The sequence below is a fragment of the Acinonyx jubatus genome, chromosome B2 (genome assembly GCF_027475565.1).
Source record: "Acinonyx jubatus isolate Ajub_Pintada_27869175 chromosome B2, VMU_Ajub_asm_v1.0, whole genome shotgun sequence".
Taxonomy (NCBI): domain Eukaryota; kingdom Metazoa; phylum Chordata; class Mammalia; order Carnivora; family Felidae; genus Acinonyx; species Acinonyx jubatus.
The window spans coordinates 112,811,966-112,829,002 of record NC_069385.1 but is presented as its reverse complement, the minus strand read 5'-3'; the positions used below and the strand labels follow the sequence as shown (position 1 = coordinate 112,829,002).

The 17,037-nt window shown below is 41.9% G+C and overlaps 1 protein-coding gene across 5 annotated transcripts in view; it reads left to right on the top strand.

The window, feature by feature from the left end:
• The window catches only part of DNAH8 (dynein axonemal heavy chain 8), a 329,266-nt gene that overhangs the window by 278,074 nt on the left and 34,155 nt on the right, over positions 1-17,037 (top strand). For all 5 annotated transcript variants that reach the window (XM_053222854.1, XM_053222853.1, XM_027057830.2 and 2 more), the window contains one exon: positions 7,930-8,090. In XM_053222854.1, coding sequence (XP_053078829.1) covers positions 7,930-8,090 — 161 coding nt within the window. The remainder of the gene's footprint in view (positions 1-7,929; positions 8,091-17,037) is intronic.

Below are 17,037 nucleotides of genomic sequence, written 5' to 3'. Positions count from 1 at the left end.
AACCAAAGCCAAAGCCAAAGCCACAGCCAAACCAACCAGCAATCTACTTGTGGTCCTTGTGGTCCAAAGTAGAATAAGGATCAGCTGTCAATAGTCTGTGACTCTTCTCCTGAGTTGCACATTTTCAGGGTCTCTCCCCTCCTTCACATGACAGTTGATTGACTGCTTCCTCTGACTATGAGTCTCATGAAGATTTCAAGCCCCGAAATAAGTGACTGGAGAATTAACTATAATTTGGGTGTTCTCATCTTTTTCATTAGGACAGACAACTGAAAAGTGATAGAGTGCTCATTTTTTCCTCTGTTCCCAGTAAAATCCACATACATCACATTGGTAAACATTTTCTAGAGAAAATTATTCCTTAGCAATTACAGCTTTCACACCAGTGATAAATAGTGTATATGTATATATACATACACACACATCAGGCTCAAACTCTTCTTAAAACTTTTACATGCTAAAGAAGCAATATATATTACATAAGTGGGAAAAAATCAGATATATGAGTATTTTATGGTTATTTGAATTCTTTGTATTAGGATCTATATTGGTAATTCTCTGTTTCAATGATCTTTCCCCCCTTAACAAAAACAACAAAGCATAAACTTTGAGAGTATTTTGGTAAGCTGGAGGTTGGCCAGGAATCTGATTTTTCTTTCAACCCTTATTTATTTCTGCAAGTTTTCCTTGAAGCTGTATGTGGAGAAAGATGGATGATGATAAATGTCGGCAAGGATGTGTGGAGGCAGGAGCCTGGCTGCTGGAGATTAAAATCAGTACAGACCTCCTGGAAAGCAGTTGGGCAAAACTTACTGAAATTAAGTATCCTAGATAGACACATTGCAGGACATTTCTAGAAAAAGTCCACAAGTGGACATGTATAATAATGTTTACGGCAATATTGTGTGTGGAGTTGAAGGTGACCATCATAGGTTGGCTTCTCTGGACACAGACTGAGATGGAGATCTGCTTGTGCGCCCCCCTCCCTGAGGGCATGACCTTGGTTGAGGCAGCTGCCTTCTGCCAGGACAATTTCTGGGGAGGGACAGTGTGGTGAGAGCCCTTAGTAGCCAATACTCCAGACAGCTGTGGGATTGAGTGCCTGGGCCTTAGAGAAGAAACTGGTGGTACATCACAACATCCACTACAGATGCCTAAGAATCCTAAGAAGTAGTGGATGAGCACAGTGGAATACTACTGCTCACCCTTCTAGGGTGCAATCTGGTGACACTTGGTCATGTCAAGTGTGTGATACCTTCTGAACCATAAGCCCACTCCTGAGTATATATCCCAGAGAAATTTGCAAACAGGTCCATGGACATGTACAAAGATATTGCTCATAGTATTGTTGGCAGTAGTAGGAGGTTGAAAGCAACCTGGGAGTCTGTCCTGGGGGAATAGATGAGCTAAATATTGTAGACACCTATCATGGAACACAATGCAGCACTTGGAAGAAATGATCCATATAGTATCATGCATAGATCTTAAAAACTTAGTGCTGAGTGCACAGCTTAAAAAAAAATAAAATGAGATCTAGAAAGCAATACATGTATATTTCACAAGGACATAGATCAAGCACATTTAAATAGATGCCCTCAGAGGCAAGGAGACTGGGAGTGGAGATCAGGGATGAACGGGGAAAAACTAACATAAAGGGGGCCGAGACTCATAAGAAAAATAAAGGAATATAGTAACTCACCTCTATATCTGAGGTTTAAAGGAAAAAAAAAAGATGTCTTTGAAAGTATACTTTGTGTTAGAATATTGTAAAAGTACCTAAAATTGGAGGTTTAGCACTGGAGACTCTGAGAAGTGGTTAGATTCTGCATATACATTGCATTGCATTGTACAGATAGTGCCAGCAGAATGCTGATGATAAGGGAAGAGGGGTCAAGGGCCACTCTTGTTTTGACCTAAATAACTGATTAGAGAATAAGACCATTTACAGAGGAGAAGGGCTGCAGATGGAATGAGTTTTATTGGCTGGGGCTGGAAATTAGGAGTTCTGCTATGATCATGTAACTTTTGAGACGTCCACAAGACACCCAATTGGAGTTGTCCACGACTGTAAGTTCCCCAAAGGCTTTGCCTCATTACATCACTGTCAGATTCCCAGCACCTAGTGCAGAACCTAGAACATATTAGGGGCCTCAATAAATATTTGTTGATTAAGAGAATGAAGAAGGGTAAACATGGCAGTTGGATTTACAGGTCTGGAGCTCACGAGAGAGAGGTCAGGGCTGGAGAAAAAGAGTTGAAATTTGTCAGCATATAAAACAGCCTTTGAGGTCCAGATAATAGATGAGAGCATCATCTAAGAAGAAAGTGCAGAGAAAGAAAACAACAGAAAACAAGCTAAGGACAGGGTCCTGAGTACTTTAAAGTATCAGGAAAGAAGAAATGGTCAACTGAGAAGGCTCAAGGAAGATAAGGAAAGATATTTTACCTGTACTTAGTATTCGCTTGATAAACCTTTGAAAAATGCAACTACTTAAAAAATATGCAATGTACAGAAAAATTTATAAAATATAAACATACAGCTTAATAACTCTCTTTAAATAGACATAGAACATTTCCAGTTCCCCCAAAGACTCACACATGCCCCCTTCTTCTGCACAACTCAAGATACCCACAACAATTGCATCCTCACTAAACTTTCACCATCTGAGTAAGTACTGCTTATTAATGTAGTTCAGTTTTGCCCGTTTTTGAACTGCATATAAACGGAACCATGCAGTATGTTGTCATTTTGGTGTTCTGGCTTCCTGTTCTCAATATGGCATTTTGAGATCCATCCATGTTGTGTGTAGCAGTAGTTTACTTGTTTCCTTTACTGTGTTGGGATTGCATTGTATTATATTGGTGGAAATGAGGATCATTTCCATTTGTAGCTATTACAAATAATGCTTCTGGGGACATTCTCACACAAGGTTCTTGGAGCACACGATTATGCCTTTCTATTAGGAGTGGAATTGCTAGGTTATAGAGTTTATGTACTTTCCATCTTAGTCGGTCACATTAATCTGGTTTCCAAAGTGTTTTCCAAAAATACATCCCACAGAAGAACGAGATACCCCATTTCACCACATCCTCACCAGCACTGGGCATCATTAACCATTCTGGCTAAATGGCTTAAATGTTAGCCATTCTGGTGGGTGTATACTGATATCTCACTTTGGTTTCAATTTTTTTAAATTTTTTAATGTTTGTTTACTTTTGAGAGACAGAGAGAGATAGAGTGTGAGTGGGGGAGGGGCAGAAAGCGAGGGAGGCACAGAATCCAAAGCAGGCTCCATGCTCTGAGCTGTAGCACAGAGCCCGATGCGGGGCTCGAACCCATGAGACGTGAGATCATGACCTGAGCCAGTCAGACGCTTAACCGACTGAGCCACCCGGGGGGGCCCCTCACTTTGGTTTTAATTTTTATTTCTTTGAATGCTAATGGGCTTGAGCACCCTCACATGACATGTTGATTCACTATTTTGGTTTTCTCCTTTGTGACTTGCTTGTACGTTCTTCCTCTATTTCTCTTGGGTTGTCTGTCTTTTTAAAATATTTATTTATAGGAGCTTTTTGCATATTCTGGATGTAAGTTCTTTGTTGATTATGTGACTGCAAATATATTTCCTACTCTGATCCTTGCCCCTTCACTCTCTTATCAGTCTTTTAATACTTAATTTTAGTATACCTGGTGTGTGTGTGTGTATATATATATATATATATATATATATATATATATTTTTTTTTTTTATTCTTTTCATTTCAGCATTTCTGTGCATTATGTTTCAGATTTATCTCTTATAAACAAAAAAAAGCTGGAATTTTTGACATCCAGTCTGAAGGTATTTGTCCTTTAACAGGCAAATTTATCACTTTATTGTTGTTGTGATTGCCGCTATGTTTTCACTTATTCTATCATCTTATTTTGTGGTTTTCATTAACCCTGCTTTTTTTTGGGATTTATTTTCTTCTTTCCTGCTTCAAAAAAGTGTGTTTTTATATTTCTGTACTGGTTTTAAAATTATTTCATTTTTAGCCTTTATGTTTTCAAACATGGTTACTTAAGTTAAAAATCTAACCCTACCTTATAGGCTTTACCTCTGAGCCCTTCTGACTTCTATCTTCCCTGTTACTGCTGTGGAGCATTTTGGTTCCTCCTCATTTTTATTCCCACCCCTGTTATTCATTATAATAATTCTACAACCAGTGTTGATTTAGATTTACCAGTATGTGTACCAGTACACAGTATGTACAGCCCGTTCCTTCTGGTAGGGGAAGCAGAGAGGGACAGGTGCAGGGACTAGAAGGTTTGATGCGGGAAAATGGAGTTGTTTTCTTCTGACTGTGTCTATGTTCAGAGTGAAATAAGCATCATTGGCTAAGGGGACACAGGTCATCAGCTGAGGGGAGGGGACAGCAAGTTTGGGACATTTGAAGAAAGAGGAAGAGGTCTGAGGTAGTTGCCGTGGAGAGTGGGGAAAGCAAATATGTGATCCTAAGACATGTATTTGGCCTACCCCACTAGGTTGTAAGTCCATTGAAATAAGAAACAAATCATCTAAGTCTCTGTGTCCTTTCTCTCTAGCACTTAGGGTACACTCAATGCCTGTTTGTTGATGATGCTAAATATAATTTAATCTCAGTAGATTGAAAGTTTTATGTGCCCGGAGGTCAGAATCATCTAAGACAGCATAGACTGGATTGAATTTCTACTGACCCCAGAGCACAACCTGAAAATCAGGAAAAAAGATTTTTTATACAACACTTTATATCAGCTTAAAAAATTGCTTAGGCATTTTCTAAAAAGTAGCGTTCAAGGAAAGTCCTGATTAACCAACTCTCTTAGTTGGTTTGTCTTTGTTTTATTGAAACTACCTTACTTAAAGGTGGGAGGAATGCCAGTTTGCTGGCAAAGTGAAAGGGATTTCTTAGAGACCTCTTTGCCCTCCACATCAGAAACAGAGGGAGTTCTCTGAAACCTGCTTGGGAGCAAAGGGAGGGAGAGGAAGAGCACCTGTGGCTCAAACTGCTACACCTTCCAGACCTCAAGGTGGGCAGTTCTGCTCTCTGACCCAAACCTGTCTTCCACCTCTTCTACTTCTTCTCTGAACCCCCACACTCAGGGCAACAGAAGAGTAGCAGACTCCAACCGCCTCTCAGAAGCCTACAAGTCTCCAACCTCTGGGCCTGGGCCCCATCTGGGGATTAACGACTGCCCTGAATGAAAAGTTCATCCTTCCATTTTTCCATTATTTTGCCTCCGGGAAGCTTCCCCACCTTCCCTCACCCTCCAGCCCCCATTTCTTTCTCTCAGTCTCTTTCCTAACTTTCCTTAGAGTTGCTCCACCTTCAGTGGCTCCAAGTCTCTGACCATTGAGATGCCCTGACCCTTACTGCCTCTGAATCTGTATTTGGTCCTGCACCCCTTTCAGCTTCCTGTCTCATCCATTCCTTCCCTCACTCATTCCTGTGCCTAGCTCTGACCTGTTCCAGATGGCTCCTCTGTAACCAGAGAGGAGAGTTTGGGTCTCTGGCTATAAGGACACGAGGTTACCATGAAACTCTATTGAAGAAGGCTACAGAAAGCACCATGGAGTCCACATGCTGCCTTCCCTTATCCTAGTCGCGGCTTCAGTCGTACCTTCTAACCTGCTGGCCTAACCTTTGCCCTGACCGTGCTATCCACAGTGAGACTCAGTTTAATTGTGTATCAGTGCCTTCAAATTGGATCCTCTCTCCCTATGACTTACAATTTGGGGCTTATCTTTGAACCCTTGTTTGTTTTCTCTGTTCTCAACACCTTACAGTGTGTCTCCCCTAAAACCAACAATTGTAGAACTTTATTTATTGTCCCTAGAAGACGAGTGCTTTTCTTTGCGAGGTACCTTCTAGAGTCTCCCAGAGTAATTCCATGTTGACTTCTTATTCCTTACTTTGACTGTCCCCCCAAATATCCTCCATATTTGGCGAAACTCAGATGTGTGTGTGTTTGTTTACTAATAAAGTGATAGAAAAACAGGAAGAAACTCTGTTTTGCTTTTATAGATATATGTCAGCTGGTACTAGAGAACTCAGTGTGGTCACTGTTGTCTGTGTGCCAATGACCTTGTGGCCATCATCCTCCCTAACCATCCACATCACTAAAAACATAATCTTTCATTTTTAAAAATGTTTATTTAGTTTTGAAAGGGAGAGAGAGACACACACAGACAGAGTGTGAGCAGTGGTGCAGTGAGAGAAGGAGACACAGAATCAGAAGCAGGCTCCAGGCTCTGGGCTGTCAGCACAGAGCCCGACGTGGGGCTCAAACTCACAAACCATGAGATCATGACCTGAGCTGAAGCCAGATGCTTAACCGACTGAGCCACCCAGGCACCCCCAAACATAATCTTTCTAATTAATGACCATGATCATAGCACTGTTCTCTTTAATAGCTTTCAACTGCTCCTCATTTCTTAAATTAACACCAGTCATCACCCAGACATCACCTGGACATGTTTACCCTAGATTTCATCCCTCAACCCACCTCACATTTTTGTATCAATTATTCTGTGCCTTTGCTGGTGTCATCTCCCCAGTCACACTAGATCCCCTATCAAATCCTGTCCTTTAAGGTTTCTCTCCAAAATCACCTCCAAGATAAAGCCTTACCTGACATCCAGCTGTCTATTCTTTCTTCCTGCTTTAAGCTTCCTTAGTGCTTTGCTTATTTTTGTTTCCTTTGGCTCTCCTCTTATTGCACTTTGCATTGTGGTTTATTATGTAATTGCCCTATTCCTTCATTGGGTCACAAGCTCCTGGAAGGAAAGAACCATGTGTGACTCACCTTCTCATTCTGTTCCAGTCCTAAGCTCTGTGCCTTGTGTGCAGGAGTTGACTAGGATGGAAATGGAGAGGGGGGTGGGGTGGGGAGGGGAGGAGACAGAAGAGAGAATCAGTTCATAGGTCATTTCAGAGTAATCACTGGACCTAAAAAGAGCTGGAAAAAGGATATGGAAGGAAGGGACTAGAGAAAGTATAACTGACTGAAGTAAAGCACAGTCCCCATCTCTTTTTGCATTGAATCCTCCCAGTGATTCAGGCATCCTGCCTGCACTTCTGTTCCTCCTGTCTTCCCATTATTTCCCTTCCTGCTGAGAAAATTGCTCTGTTAGACACTGAAGTCATTGCCTCAAATCTGGCTCCTAGGCATTCAACATTATTTTTTTCCCCTCTTCAGAATAAGCCTATTCACACCAAGTATATATTTGTTCTCTTGCTTTTACATTACAGATAATCAATTCATATGGAATGAGAAAAGGATGTCTTAAGGCGAACAATAAGACGGTTGGATACATTTGCTTCTTGTGGCCAGGGACATAACTTAATTAACAGAGGGAGCTCTCCAGCTCAGGGCAGGAGGGGAGACAATTGTTAAGAAAATTTTCTGGCCTTGTGTGGTGCGCAGGGCTGCTGTGAACCACCCTGAGCACAGCACAGCCTCCCCCCGCCCACCCCAGCCCTGGCGCGAGCCCTGTTTGGGGGCAAAGGGAGGCGGTGGAAATGCCCAGATACTCTCTGGTGTTTGTGGTTATTGCCTTATCTCCTCTGCAGTGTGTTCTCATTAGTCTTCAAAAGTGGGATTGAGGGTCGTGAGTTTCCTGGAGCAGAGAGCAGGCTTGCAAGCCCGGCTCTCTCCTCTTCACTGTTAGCAAGTACCTTCTTTGGTGTCCAAGAGAGGCTAGGACTTCACTGTTTTTGTGCCGTGTGGCCTCTCTCTTTTCTTCATACTTGTGCTAATTATTTCTGTCAGTGATTGTCTTAAGGTATTTTCAAACCCAATATAAAAATATACTAAAATGGAAATAAGGTGACCCTTCCTTCCTTATAGTGGCAGTTCTCACTGAGATGTTCATCACTTTTATTTCTTCCATTTTCTCCCCCATATAGGTCTGGTTCAGTGAGAAGATGTTTGAACCATCGTTCCAGTTTTATACCGGGTATAAAATCCCCTTGTGCAAAACCCTGGATCAGTATTTTGAGTACATCCAGTCATTGCCATCCCTAGATAACCCCGAAGTCTTTGGGCTGCACCCTAATGCCGATATCACGTAAGTTCCTGGCCTTTTTTATATTTTAAGGAATCATTTGTAACTCAGCCTGGCAGAGACTGTGCATTTCATTTTCTCTCTTAACTCCTCTCCTTTCACTTCTTTTTATTTTGCTGTGAAAAATATTGTCACTTCCTGTCCTCCAATTACACCTTTGTCATATCTTGGCCTCCTTTTCCCTCAGTAAATCCTGATGCTCCGGAGTTTATGACAGTGCTAAATCTCTAATTTATGCATTGATTATTTCTCCTCTGCCATGTCATTAAACCAGTTGGTGTTATTGGCATCGATGCCTTCCACTGATAGGACAATGGTCTCCCAGCTCCTTGCCTCTAACACCCCCCCCCCAAAATCCATTAAAAATAATGGTCATACTCATAAATATGGAGAGCAAACTGAGGGTTCCTGGAGGGGCTGTGGGAGGGGGAATGGACTAAATGGGTAAGGGGCACTAAGGAATCTACTCCTGAAATCAGTGCTGCACTATATGCTAACTAATTTGGATGTAAGTTTAAAAAAATAAAAAATAAAAAAAAAATAATGAGTCTAAAAAGGCCAGGGGGATAGAGAGAGGAGGAGGAGGAATTGTGTTTCTGCTTGATCCTCTCTTTTGTGGCCCCTGTCTCCTTATTTCCTCACCTGCCTCCTTCTGTCACTAATGCCCACGATGGGCATAGAGCACAGAGCATGGATACAGAGCTGGGAGGAGAGGCTGTGGGTCTCAGCTCAACATGAGGTCCCTGCTCTGGTCGCTGAGGTAAGAGATGATGAGTGAAGACACAAGAAATTCACCCAAATCCCAAGCCCCTTCTCGGACCCATCTTTTGGCTGAAGGAGCCTGAAAACAAGGCTATCCAGTTCCACAGAGAGGGCGCCAAGAAACCCCAGCTGGGATTCTCCTCCAGATAGTCATTGCCTCCGGCCCATCGATGAAGAACCATGAAGTTTGTGTCTAGGAGAGTGGTTTCAAGGAATGGGAGAAAGCGAGACTCCTCTGGCAGATTTTAAGCTGGGATGACCGATCGAGAAGGAGTGGGGTGTGCCTCTCTCCTAGTCACTCACCTGCCACTGCAACTGTAACAACTCTGCAAAGGGGCACAGGCATTTCCCACCTTCTGGTTCCCTGCCCTTGCCCAGCATCCCTGGAGTCCCAGCCTCCCTCTGCTGCGTTGTCTCTCTGCCCCTGAATATACACTTTGTCCCTTGCATGAGGCTTGGCTTCCTGGCTTTTGTCACCCATACAAATTCTAACCTCTCCAGATCCTCCCATCTCTCCCATGCTATTTTTCACCTTCAAAGACGTGGGCATGAGCCAGAAGAGCCATGAATGGCTAACACTCTTCAGACCCTGTGATGGAACCATGATGCCTCTTTGGTGATGGCTCTAGCTGTTATTTGAGAGGCTGTCATAAGTTAGCCGGAGACAGAAAAGAGGTGAAGAAGTAAAAAGGATTCCTCGGGGATCCATTTGGAATCAACTGAAAGATGATCTGAAAGAAGGAACACGGAGAAATAGTTTTACTTTGGCTGAAACTTTAAAAATCTGAGGCAGACTACGTCACTCCTCTGTTCAGAACCCTCCTAAGGCTCCTGTCTCACTCCATGTCAAGGTCAAAGGCAGACAGTGACCTACAGGTGACCTGCAAGGCCCAGTAAGACCACCTGCCCCCAGGAGGTTGGCCTCCTCTGCCCTTTCCCTCACTCACTGCTCAGCTTTAGCTCCTGCTAGCTTCCTGGTACTCAGGCCAGATGCCCTCCCCCACCGCCACCACGGGATACTTGTACTTCCCGAAACGTCCTTCCCCCTGGATTTCATGGCTCACCCTTTCACCTCTTCCGGCCTTTTCTTAAATGTCACCTTTCCAATGATGTCTTCCCTGGCTGCCCTATTTAAAATTTGCAGATCACTCCCCAGCCCTCACCCCAGACTTTATCCTCCTTGCTACTTTTTTCTTTAGATTGTATCACCAACGGACATACTCCATATTTACTTATTTATACTTGCTATCATCTACCTACCATCATTAAACATAAGCACCATCATGTCTGAAACTTTTGTCTATTTTTACTGCATATCTCTAGTGCTAAACAGTGCCTGATGCTCAGGAAATATTTGTTGAATGTGCCGGCAATACTAAATTTCTCTGGGTTGTGAAGAATCTAATGAACAGGAATGGTCTTTAGAAATAGCTCATGAGTTCATGTGAATGGGCAGAAAAATGGCACTTGTCAATTAGTAATTGAAGTGGCTCACGTATGAGGACTCTGAACTTTGATTTCATCCTTGGCAAGAGTCCAAGGAGTCATTTAAAGCTGGTACCTAGAGAATCGGATCCTGTTGGGCGCTGTGTAGGATTCTGCCAAGGAATATATATTAAAGCAGGGTTGAAATCATCTCATCCTGACTTACCCATATGACTGTGGCAGTTTGGGCCGTCAGCTCTCAAGAAAGATAAACGAGAACCAGAGAAGGTCCAGGAGCACCTGGGTGGCTCAGTCGGGTAAGCATCCGACTTTGGCACAGGTCATGCTTTCACAGTTTGTGGGTTCGAGCCCCGCATTGGGCTCTGTGCTGACAGCGCAGAGCCTGGAGCCTGCTTCAAATTTTGTGTCTTCCTCTCTCTCTGCTCCTCCCCTGCTTATGCTCTTTCCCTGTCTCTCAAAAATAAATAAATGTTAGAAGAAGAAGAAGAAGAAGAAGAAGAAGAAGAAGAAGAAGAAGAAGAAGAAGAAGAAAAGGTCCAGAGAAGTGCAACTAAAATGTAATCCAGATGGGAGGCGATGGTAGAGATTTTTTTCCCTTGACTTTTTATTTTGAACTATTACAAACCCTCAGAAAAGTTGCAAGTACAGTCAACACTACAGACCCTTCACCCAGAGTCACCAATCGTTAACATTTTGTACCATTTGCATTTTCTCTTTCTGTATGTATATTTTTGTATATTTATATATCTACAGTTACATCTGTATGTGACATCTATTTCTGTGCGTGTGTGTGTGTGTGTGTGTGCGTGCGCGCACTTGTAACCCCTCTCAATGGACAGAGCTAAGAAATAAGCACTTTTAAAAACATCATGAGCTAATACTAATAACTCCAATTCCAAATGTTCACCTCATGTCTCTTCCTTGTCTTCCCTCATTTCAGTATTGTTATCTCCTTTCTCCCATGGGAAGAACTCTGGTTCCCAGGAAGTTCAATATATTTACTCATTTGCTCCGAATCACTCCACCAATACCACTATCAACAACAAATGTATTAAGTGGAGGTCAAGATTTCTTTGCAGTTCTTTTTGTCCCTAGAATACATCCAGTTGAGGTTGTCAGAGTACTATATTCAAAACTCACTCAGATTGTTTCTTCTGTGTGGTTATGCTATCAGTTAGGTAGATAGGTACATTCATTTGTTTCTGTTCATATTACACTGAGTTTTTGTCCCTCCCTGTTGGTTATTTTAAATATGTGAGACACGGGCATGGCTTGAAAGTCACAACTACATAATAAGGTATTCTCACACCTTTCCAACCCATTTCCCCTTTCCTCTACGGGCAAACAAATGCATTTGTTTCTGGGTTATCGTCCCTGTTTCTTTTTTCTCATACATAGATACACATATGTTCTTATTACCTTTTTTCTTAAATGAAGTTGTCATACTATATATATATAATATATATATATTATATATATATATATAATATATATATATTATATATATATATATAATTTTGTGTCTTGTCTTCTCCAATTAAAAATGTATCTTGTAATCACTCCATTCTATGTTCCCATGTCTTCCTCACTATTTTTTTTTTTACACCTGCATGCTCCTCCATTGTTAACATGTATCATAGTTTATTCATCCATTCTCCTATGGGTGGGCATTTAGGTTGTTTCCAATATTTTGCTACCCCAAATAATTCCTCAATTAATGATCTCATGGTTCTGGTTTCTCGTGTGGTTGGAGATGTATTTTTAGGGTAATTTGGTACAGGTAGAGTTGCTATATCAGGGCTTAGTAAATATTGCCAACCCCCCTTCCATAGGGCTATTCACTCTCACCAACAACATGACGAGGCCCTTTCTTCACAGCCTCATCAACAGAGTGTGGGTGAAACTTCTGAATTTTCACCAATATGACAAGTGAGAAATGGTATCTCGGCATAGTTTTAGTTTGTATTCTCTTATTTTGAGTGAAATGGAGTACGTTTCCCTATATTTGGAGGCTACTTAGACTGAGACTGTCTTGGAGACCCTGTGGATAAATCTGGATGTGGATTGACGCAGGCTGAGATGAGGGATGATGAGAGGATGGAGAGGGTAGAGCAAAGCTGCAGGACGCGTCCCGATGGAGACTGGTGGGATTTAGTGAGTAGAGAGAATCGTGTGTCGTTTTCATCCATTCGTTGCTATCTGAGGGGTAGAGAGCACAGCGAGCCTTCTGTGTCTTTTGGCAGCTCTCTTTACCGCTCTGTCCAAAGGCCTATATGCCATCACTGGCAGGCATGCTATAGATGCCACAGCTATCTTTTCCCAAAATCGAGTGTCAGGATCTTGCAGTCTCTCATCACACTGAGTGAGGTCAAGTAGAAACTGCTGGGCCTCTGCCTTAAATCTCCTAGACAACTAGTTGGCCTGTAAGACCTGTGGCCCTCCTCCCCTGATCTCTCTTCATTCTTAACTTCCCACCTGGTCCGCCCTAGGGTCTTCCCCACTCACACCTCTACTCCTCCTCCCAGGGACCGTGGTCCATTTTTGGTTCCTGCTCAAGTAGTAGCTCTGCGCGTGGTCATTTTCTTAGTCTCTGGATGAGCTTTGCCCTAGGTTTGATTCTTCTTTCCTCTGGGCTCTGAAATATGTGGTGTCTGGGGTTGTAGACATTTGAGCGGACCTTCCTGGAGAGCTGCACTCCAACCCCTCGCTGTTCCCTCACCAGCCACCAGGAGGCAGTAAGCAATAGCAAATGAAGCTTCTCAGCTAAAACCTACCCCTGGTCTCCTCCTAAGGCCACCCTTCCCATTCCAGCAAGAGGTGACTCTCCCAAGTTCTGCGTGAAATGAAAGAAGGAATTGAAGCCTCCCCTGACATTTCTGGTCTGGTGGCTGGGATGGTGGTGGAGTTTGAAACAGGAGTGCATTTGAGGGGACATTGCAGAGTCCGGTTTGGGTGTGTTGAATTAGGAAAGACAAAGGGATGTCTGAGTGGGGAAGAAACGTGGATTGGAGCCCAGGTGAGAAGTTTCAAGGTATTTGTACAGAAATAATACTCGAAGGTACAAGAGGGGGGTGGACTCTCTAAGATACAGTGAGAAATCTGTGTGAATGTCCCCAGCTAGAAGAATCCTGATCAGTTTATCTGATTGTGCACCCTGTTCAACATTACTCTTTCAGATGAGCTCATGGGCTGTCATTGGGCCATGGTGGGGAACTCTATGTCCCTGCTTATAGAATCTGCACTCTGAAGTTAGCATCCACAAATTTGAGAGAAGAGAGAAGTTTGCAAAAAGAGATAATGATTCTTTCTCTTCCTTAAGAATGCAGGATCCCTGAGGAGGGTGGGTGGGAAATACAGCTGAATAAATGCTTTAAAATAAGTAAAATCTCTCCCAAGGGCTTAGATACCTTGGCGACAGAAACCATAAAAATGCATAGTTTATTCACATTTTATTATCTAGATTTATAAGCTACCAAGGACTCTGCAAATTCAACTATCTCAATGTCAGAAACTGTTATTTATTTTCGCTCTTTTTCTCATTAACGATTATGCATATTTTTCTACCTTCTGAAATTTATCAGATGTCTTATTACAACTTTTATATTCATTTGTATGCAGGATGAATTTAATTGTATTCTTTTTAGCATTAGCTGAAATTTGAGTTTCAGATTTCTATTAAAAATGTATGTTTATTGTTATCTCATATGCAAAGATGTATATGAACGTAGGCTGATTTGGATGTGATAGTGCACTAATATCTCATTAGATGGTTAATTGCTTATTTATAGACAGTTCTGTTTTGCATTTGTTTTGCATTTTTATCAGCCAAGACCCTGACTGCCACCCAACAGAGGTGACCTAGACAATTGCCCCAAACCACCAAGCTACAAGACTGATATGAGCTTCTTCCCATACTTAGCTCCAAAGAGAAATTTTCTTCTAGAAGTAACTTGGAACCAAAGCTCTTGGAGTATTATAGTTCTCGTTCTTCTCAGAACATTTGTAGGGACTGTTTTCCTGAAAGCCTGAAAGGCTTTTGAGGCATATAGAGATATTCACAGTTCTCCATAATAGCTAGCTAACTAGGCTTCTGCCTTTCCTCACTCAGCAAACATAAAATCACATTGTGGATAAAGAAATGTGAGTTGTACAGCCCTGGCATCCTGTGCCTCATAAAATATGTGGTGGGGAGGTGATCTGGAGATCTTGTCTAGCTCTTCTGCAAAATGGGTCAGCTTTTCAGGACTTCGTACCCACATCCATGTCCTGAGGACTATTTTCATATCACCTCATAAAAAAAAATAAAATCAGCCACCGAGAAAATGACTTCTTAGGTGAGATCTAGCAGCAGTAGCATATCCATTGGCCCCTCCCTGGAGCACTGGTGAACATGGCCAGTGCCGGCCAAGAGCATGATGGTCATGTCTGCAGTGGTGTCCACTGTTGGCACTCAGCCTCTGGTGCAGAGTGTATTTCCAAAGAGGCAACAGACTGGAGGTGAGCCAAGAGCTCCTGAGAATCGCAGATAGGAGGTCTTTCCCTTCTTTTGTTTGGCGTTAGAGCAGGCACAAAGAATGAACTCTGATTTTTGTTGTGTGAATGGAAATTTACTGTGGTTTTATTCTCCTCAACCTTTAAAGATCTGTGCTTAAATATCATACTGAAAACAGTTGTCCTTTACCCTCAAATGATGTCTTTCTGATTCTCCTGTGTTTTGAGAGCATAGAACTTATATATGTTTCCCTTTGTATGTGGAAATGTGCCAGGAAGTAGGTAATGATAGTAGGTAACGTGCCAGGAAGTGATAATGATAATTTACTATGCTTTTACCATAAGAAGAAACAAATAATTAAATTTTCATGCCCTTTAAATATTGGAGAATTGCTCTCCTTTACATTTGAGGTTTAATAAAAGTCAAGCCAATTGGCCTGAATTCAACAAACAAATATTTATTGAGAACTTACTTGGTAGCCAACTCAGGATACAGAGATTAGTAAAATGCAGTCCTTGCCCTTGGAGGTCATCATGTATTAGGGAAAATAAATGAGTGGCAAATGGTTATGTAATACAACATGACAGACTCTAAAATCAGGATTATATATAACATACACACACACACACACGCACACACACACACACACACACACACAATGCTATGAGAACAAAGGCGAAGGAGCAATAAATTGCAGCTTAGGTATTAAAGTTAAGCTATCGAGAGAGGCCTCCTCTGAGCTGTGACTCAATGAATGTGCAGGAGTTCTCAGGGGAGGGTAGGATTAGGGAGGAAAGGACTGTAGCCCTGGGGACAAGAAAGACAGCGCAAGGAAAGAGGAAGATAATGAGCAGTAAAGGGCGTATACAGATATCGAGTCATCAAATTGTACACCTTAAATATATATAATTTAAAAAAAATTAAAAAAATAAAATGATTTAGCATAGTGAAAATAAAATGCATAGCTTAGGGCACATACATGGAGGAGCAGCCCAAGGAGGGGCATGACGGTGTAAAGTGTGTGCATGTGCTATGTGTGCGGGACCAAGTCCACCCAAGTCTGGAGCGTGGTGGAGAGGGGATTCAAGAAAGGAGCAGCCTAACCGTGAGGCTGATGCACATGCAGAGACTGTTTTTCCAAGATGTGGGGCACCATGAAGATGCTGGAAATTTCTAGGTGGATGCTAGAAGTGATGTGGAAATAGGCCTTGGAAACGAGGAAGAGCTGGAGAGTGGCATCAGGTGGAGACTATTTCTGAAGTCTGTAGATCAGCAGCTGGGTGAAGACACTGATATTGTTAAAAGGAGATGGGACAGACTGGGGCGAAGGGAGAATGGGAACAATGAGGTGGGTTTTGGAACTGTTTGATTTAACTAACAGGGAGTCCTGGGAGTCAGCAGAAATATGGATATGTGGAGATTATGATAAAGCCAGAGGTTTCATGTTATCCAGACTTGCTTGGAGTTTCACAGCCCTCAGTGAGACAGTGACAGTGATACCTACATCTTCTCTAACACAGCAGTCTGCCAGCATTGTCTGTCTTTACTGTATCTAATGCTAGAATAAGATCTAATGCTAGAATATAAATCACATAGAAGTTTACATTTCTGAGAACTGTGTATAATAATATGTAGATCCTTGACTTTTGATGACTCCATTTTGTTGTCACATTAGCTATTTTCACAGGTTTTCCCCTTAGGAGTTACTTGTATCTTATACTTTATATGACCTTTAAAAACTGGGATAGCACCATACTTCAAAATTCAGGAATGAGTTGCAAGTGCTTTTTGTCCCATTTTACTAGAATTTTTAATTACCAATATACATGTTCAATTTTGTGTGTGCCTGATTTGGTCATCTTTCAACTTTTTAAATGAATGTCTTTGGGAGGATATTCTAAAACTCCCAACAGCTGAGTAGAGGTTGCTCATCAAAAAATAATAAAAAAATGAATTTTAAATTCTGTGTAAAATTATACAAAATCAATTTTCATTTAATTTTATTCAACATCAGCTTTTACCTTATTGGCCCTTATTGTGAAACTCATATGTTTAAAGGTAATATGGAGTTAATACACCAACTCTGGTTGGGTTACAAACATTCACTGGGTTTGACAAAGAACCCTCATAATCACTGTAGCTGACTGTACGTCCAGCTCATAGAGCATAGTGGCAGATGTATTTACCTTAGCCACAACTTTTGGAAAGGATGCAGTTGCTTGGATATGTACATTTGGGGCCAGATGCATT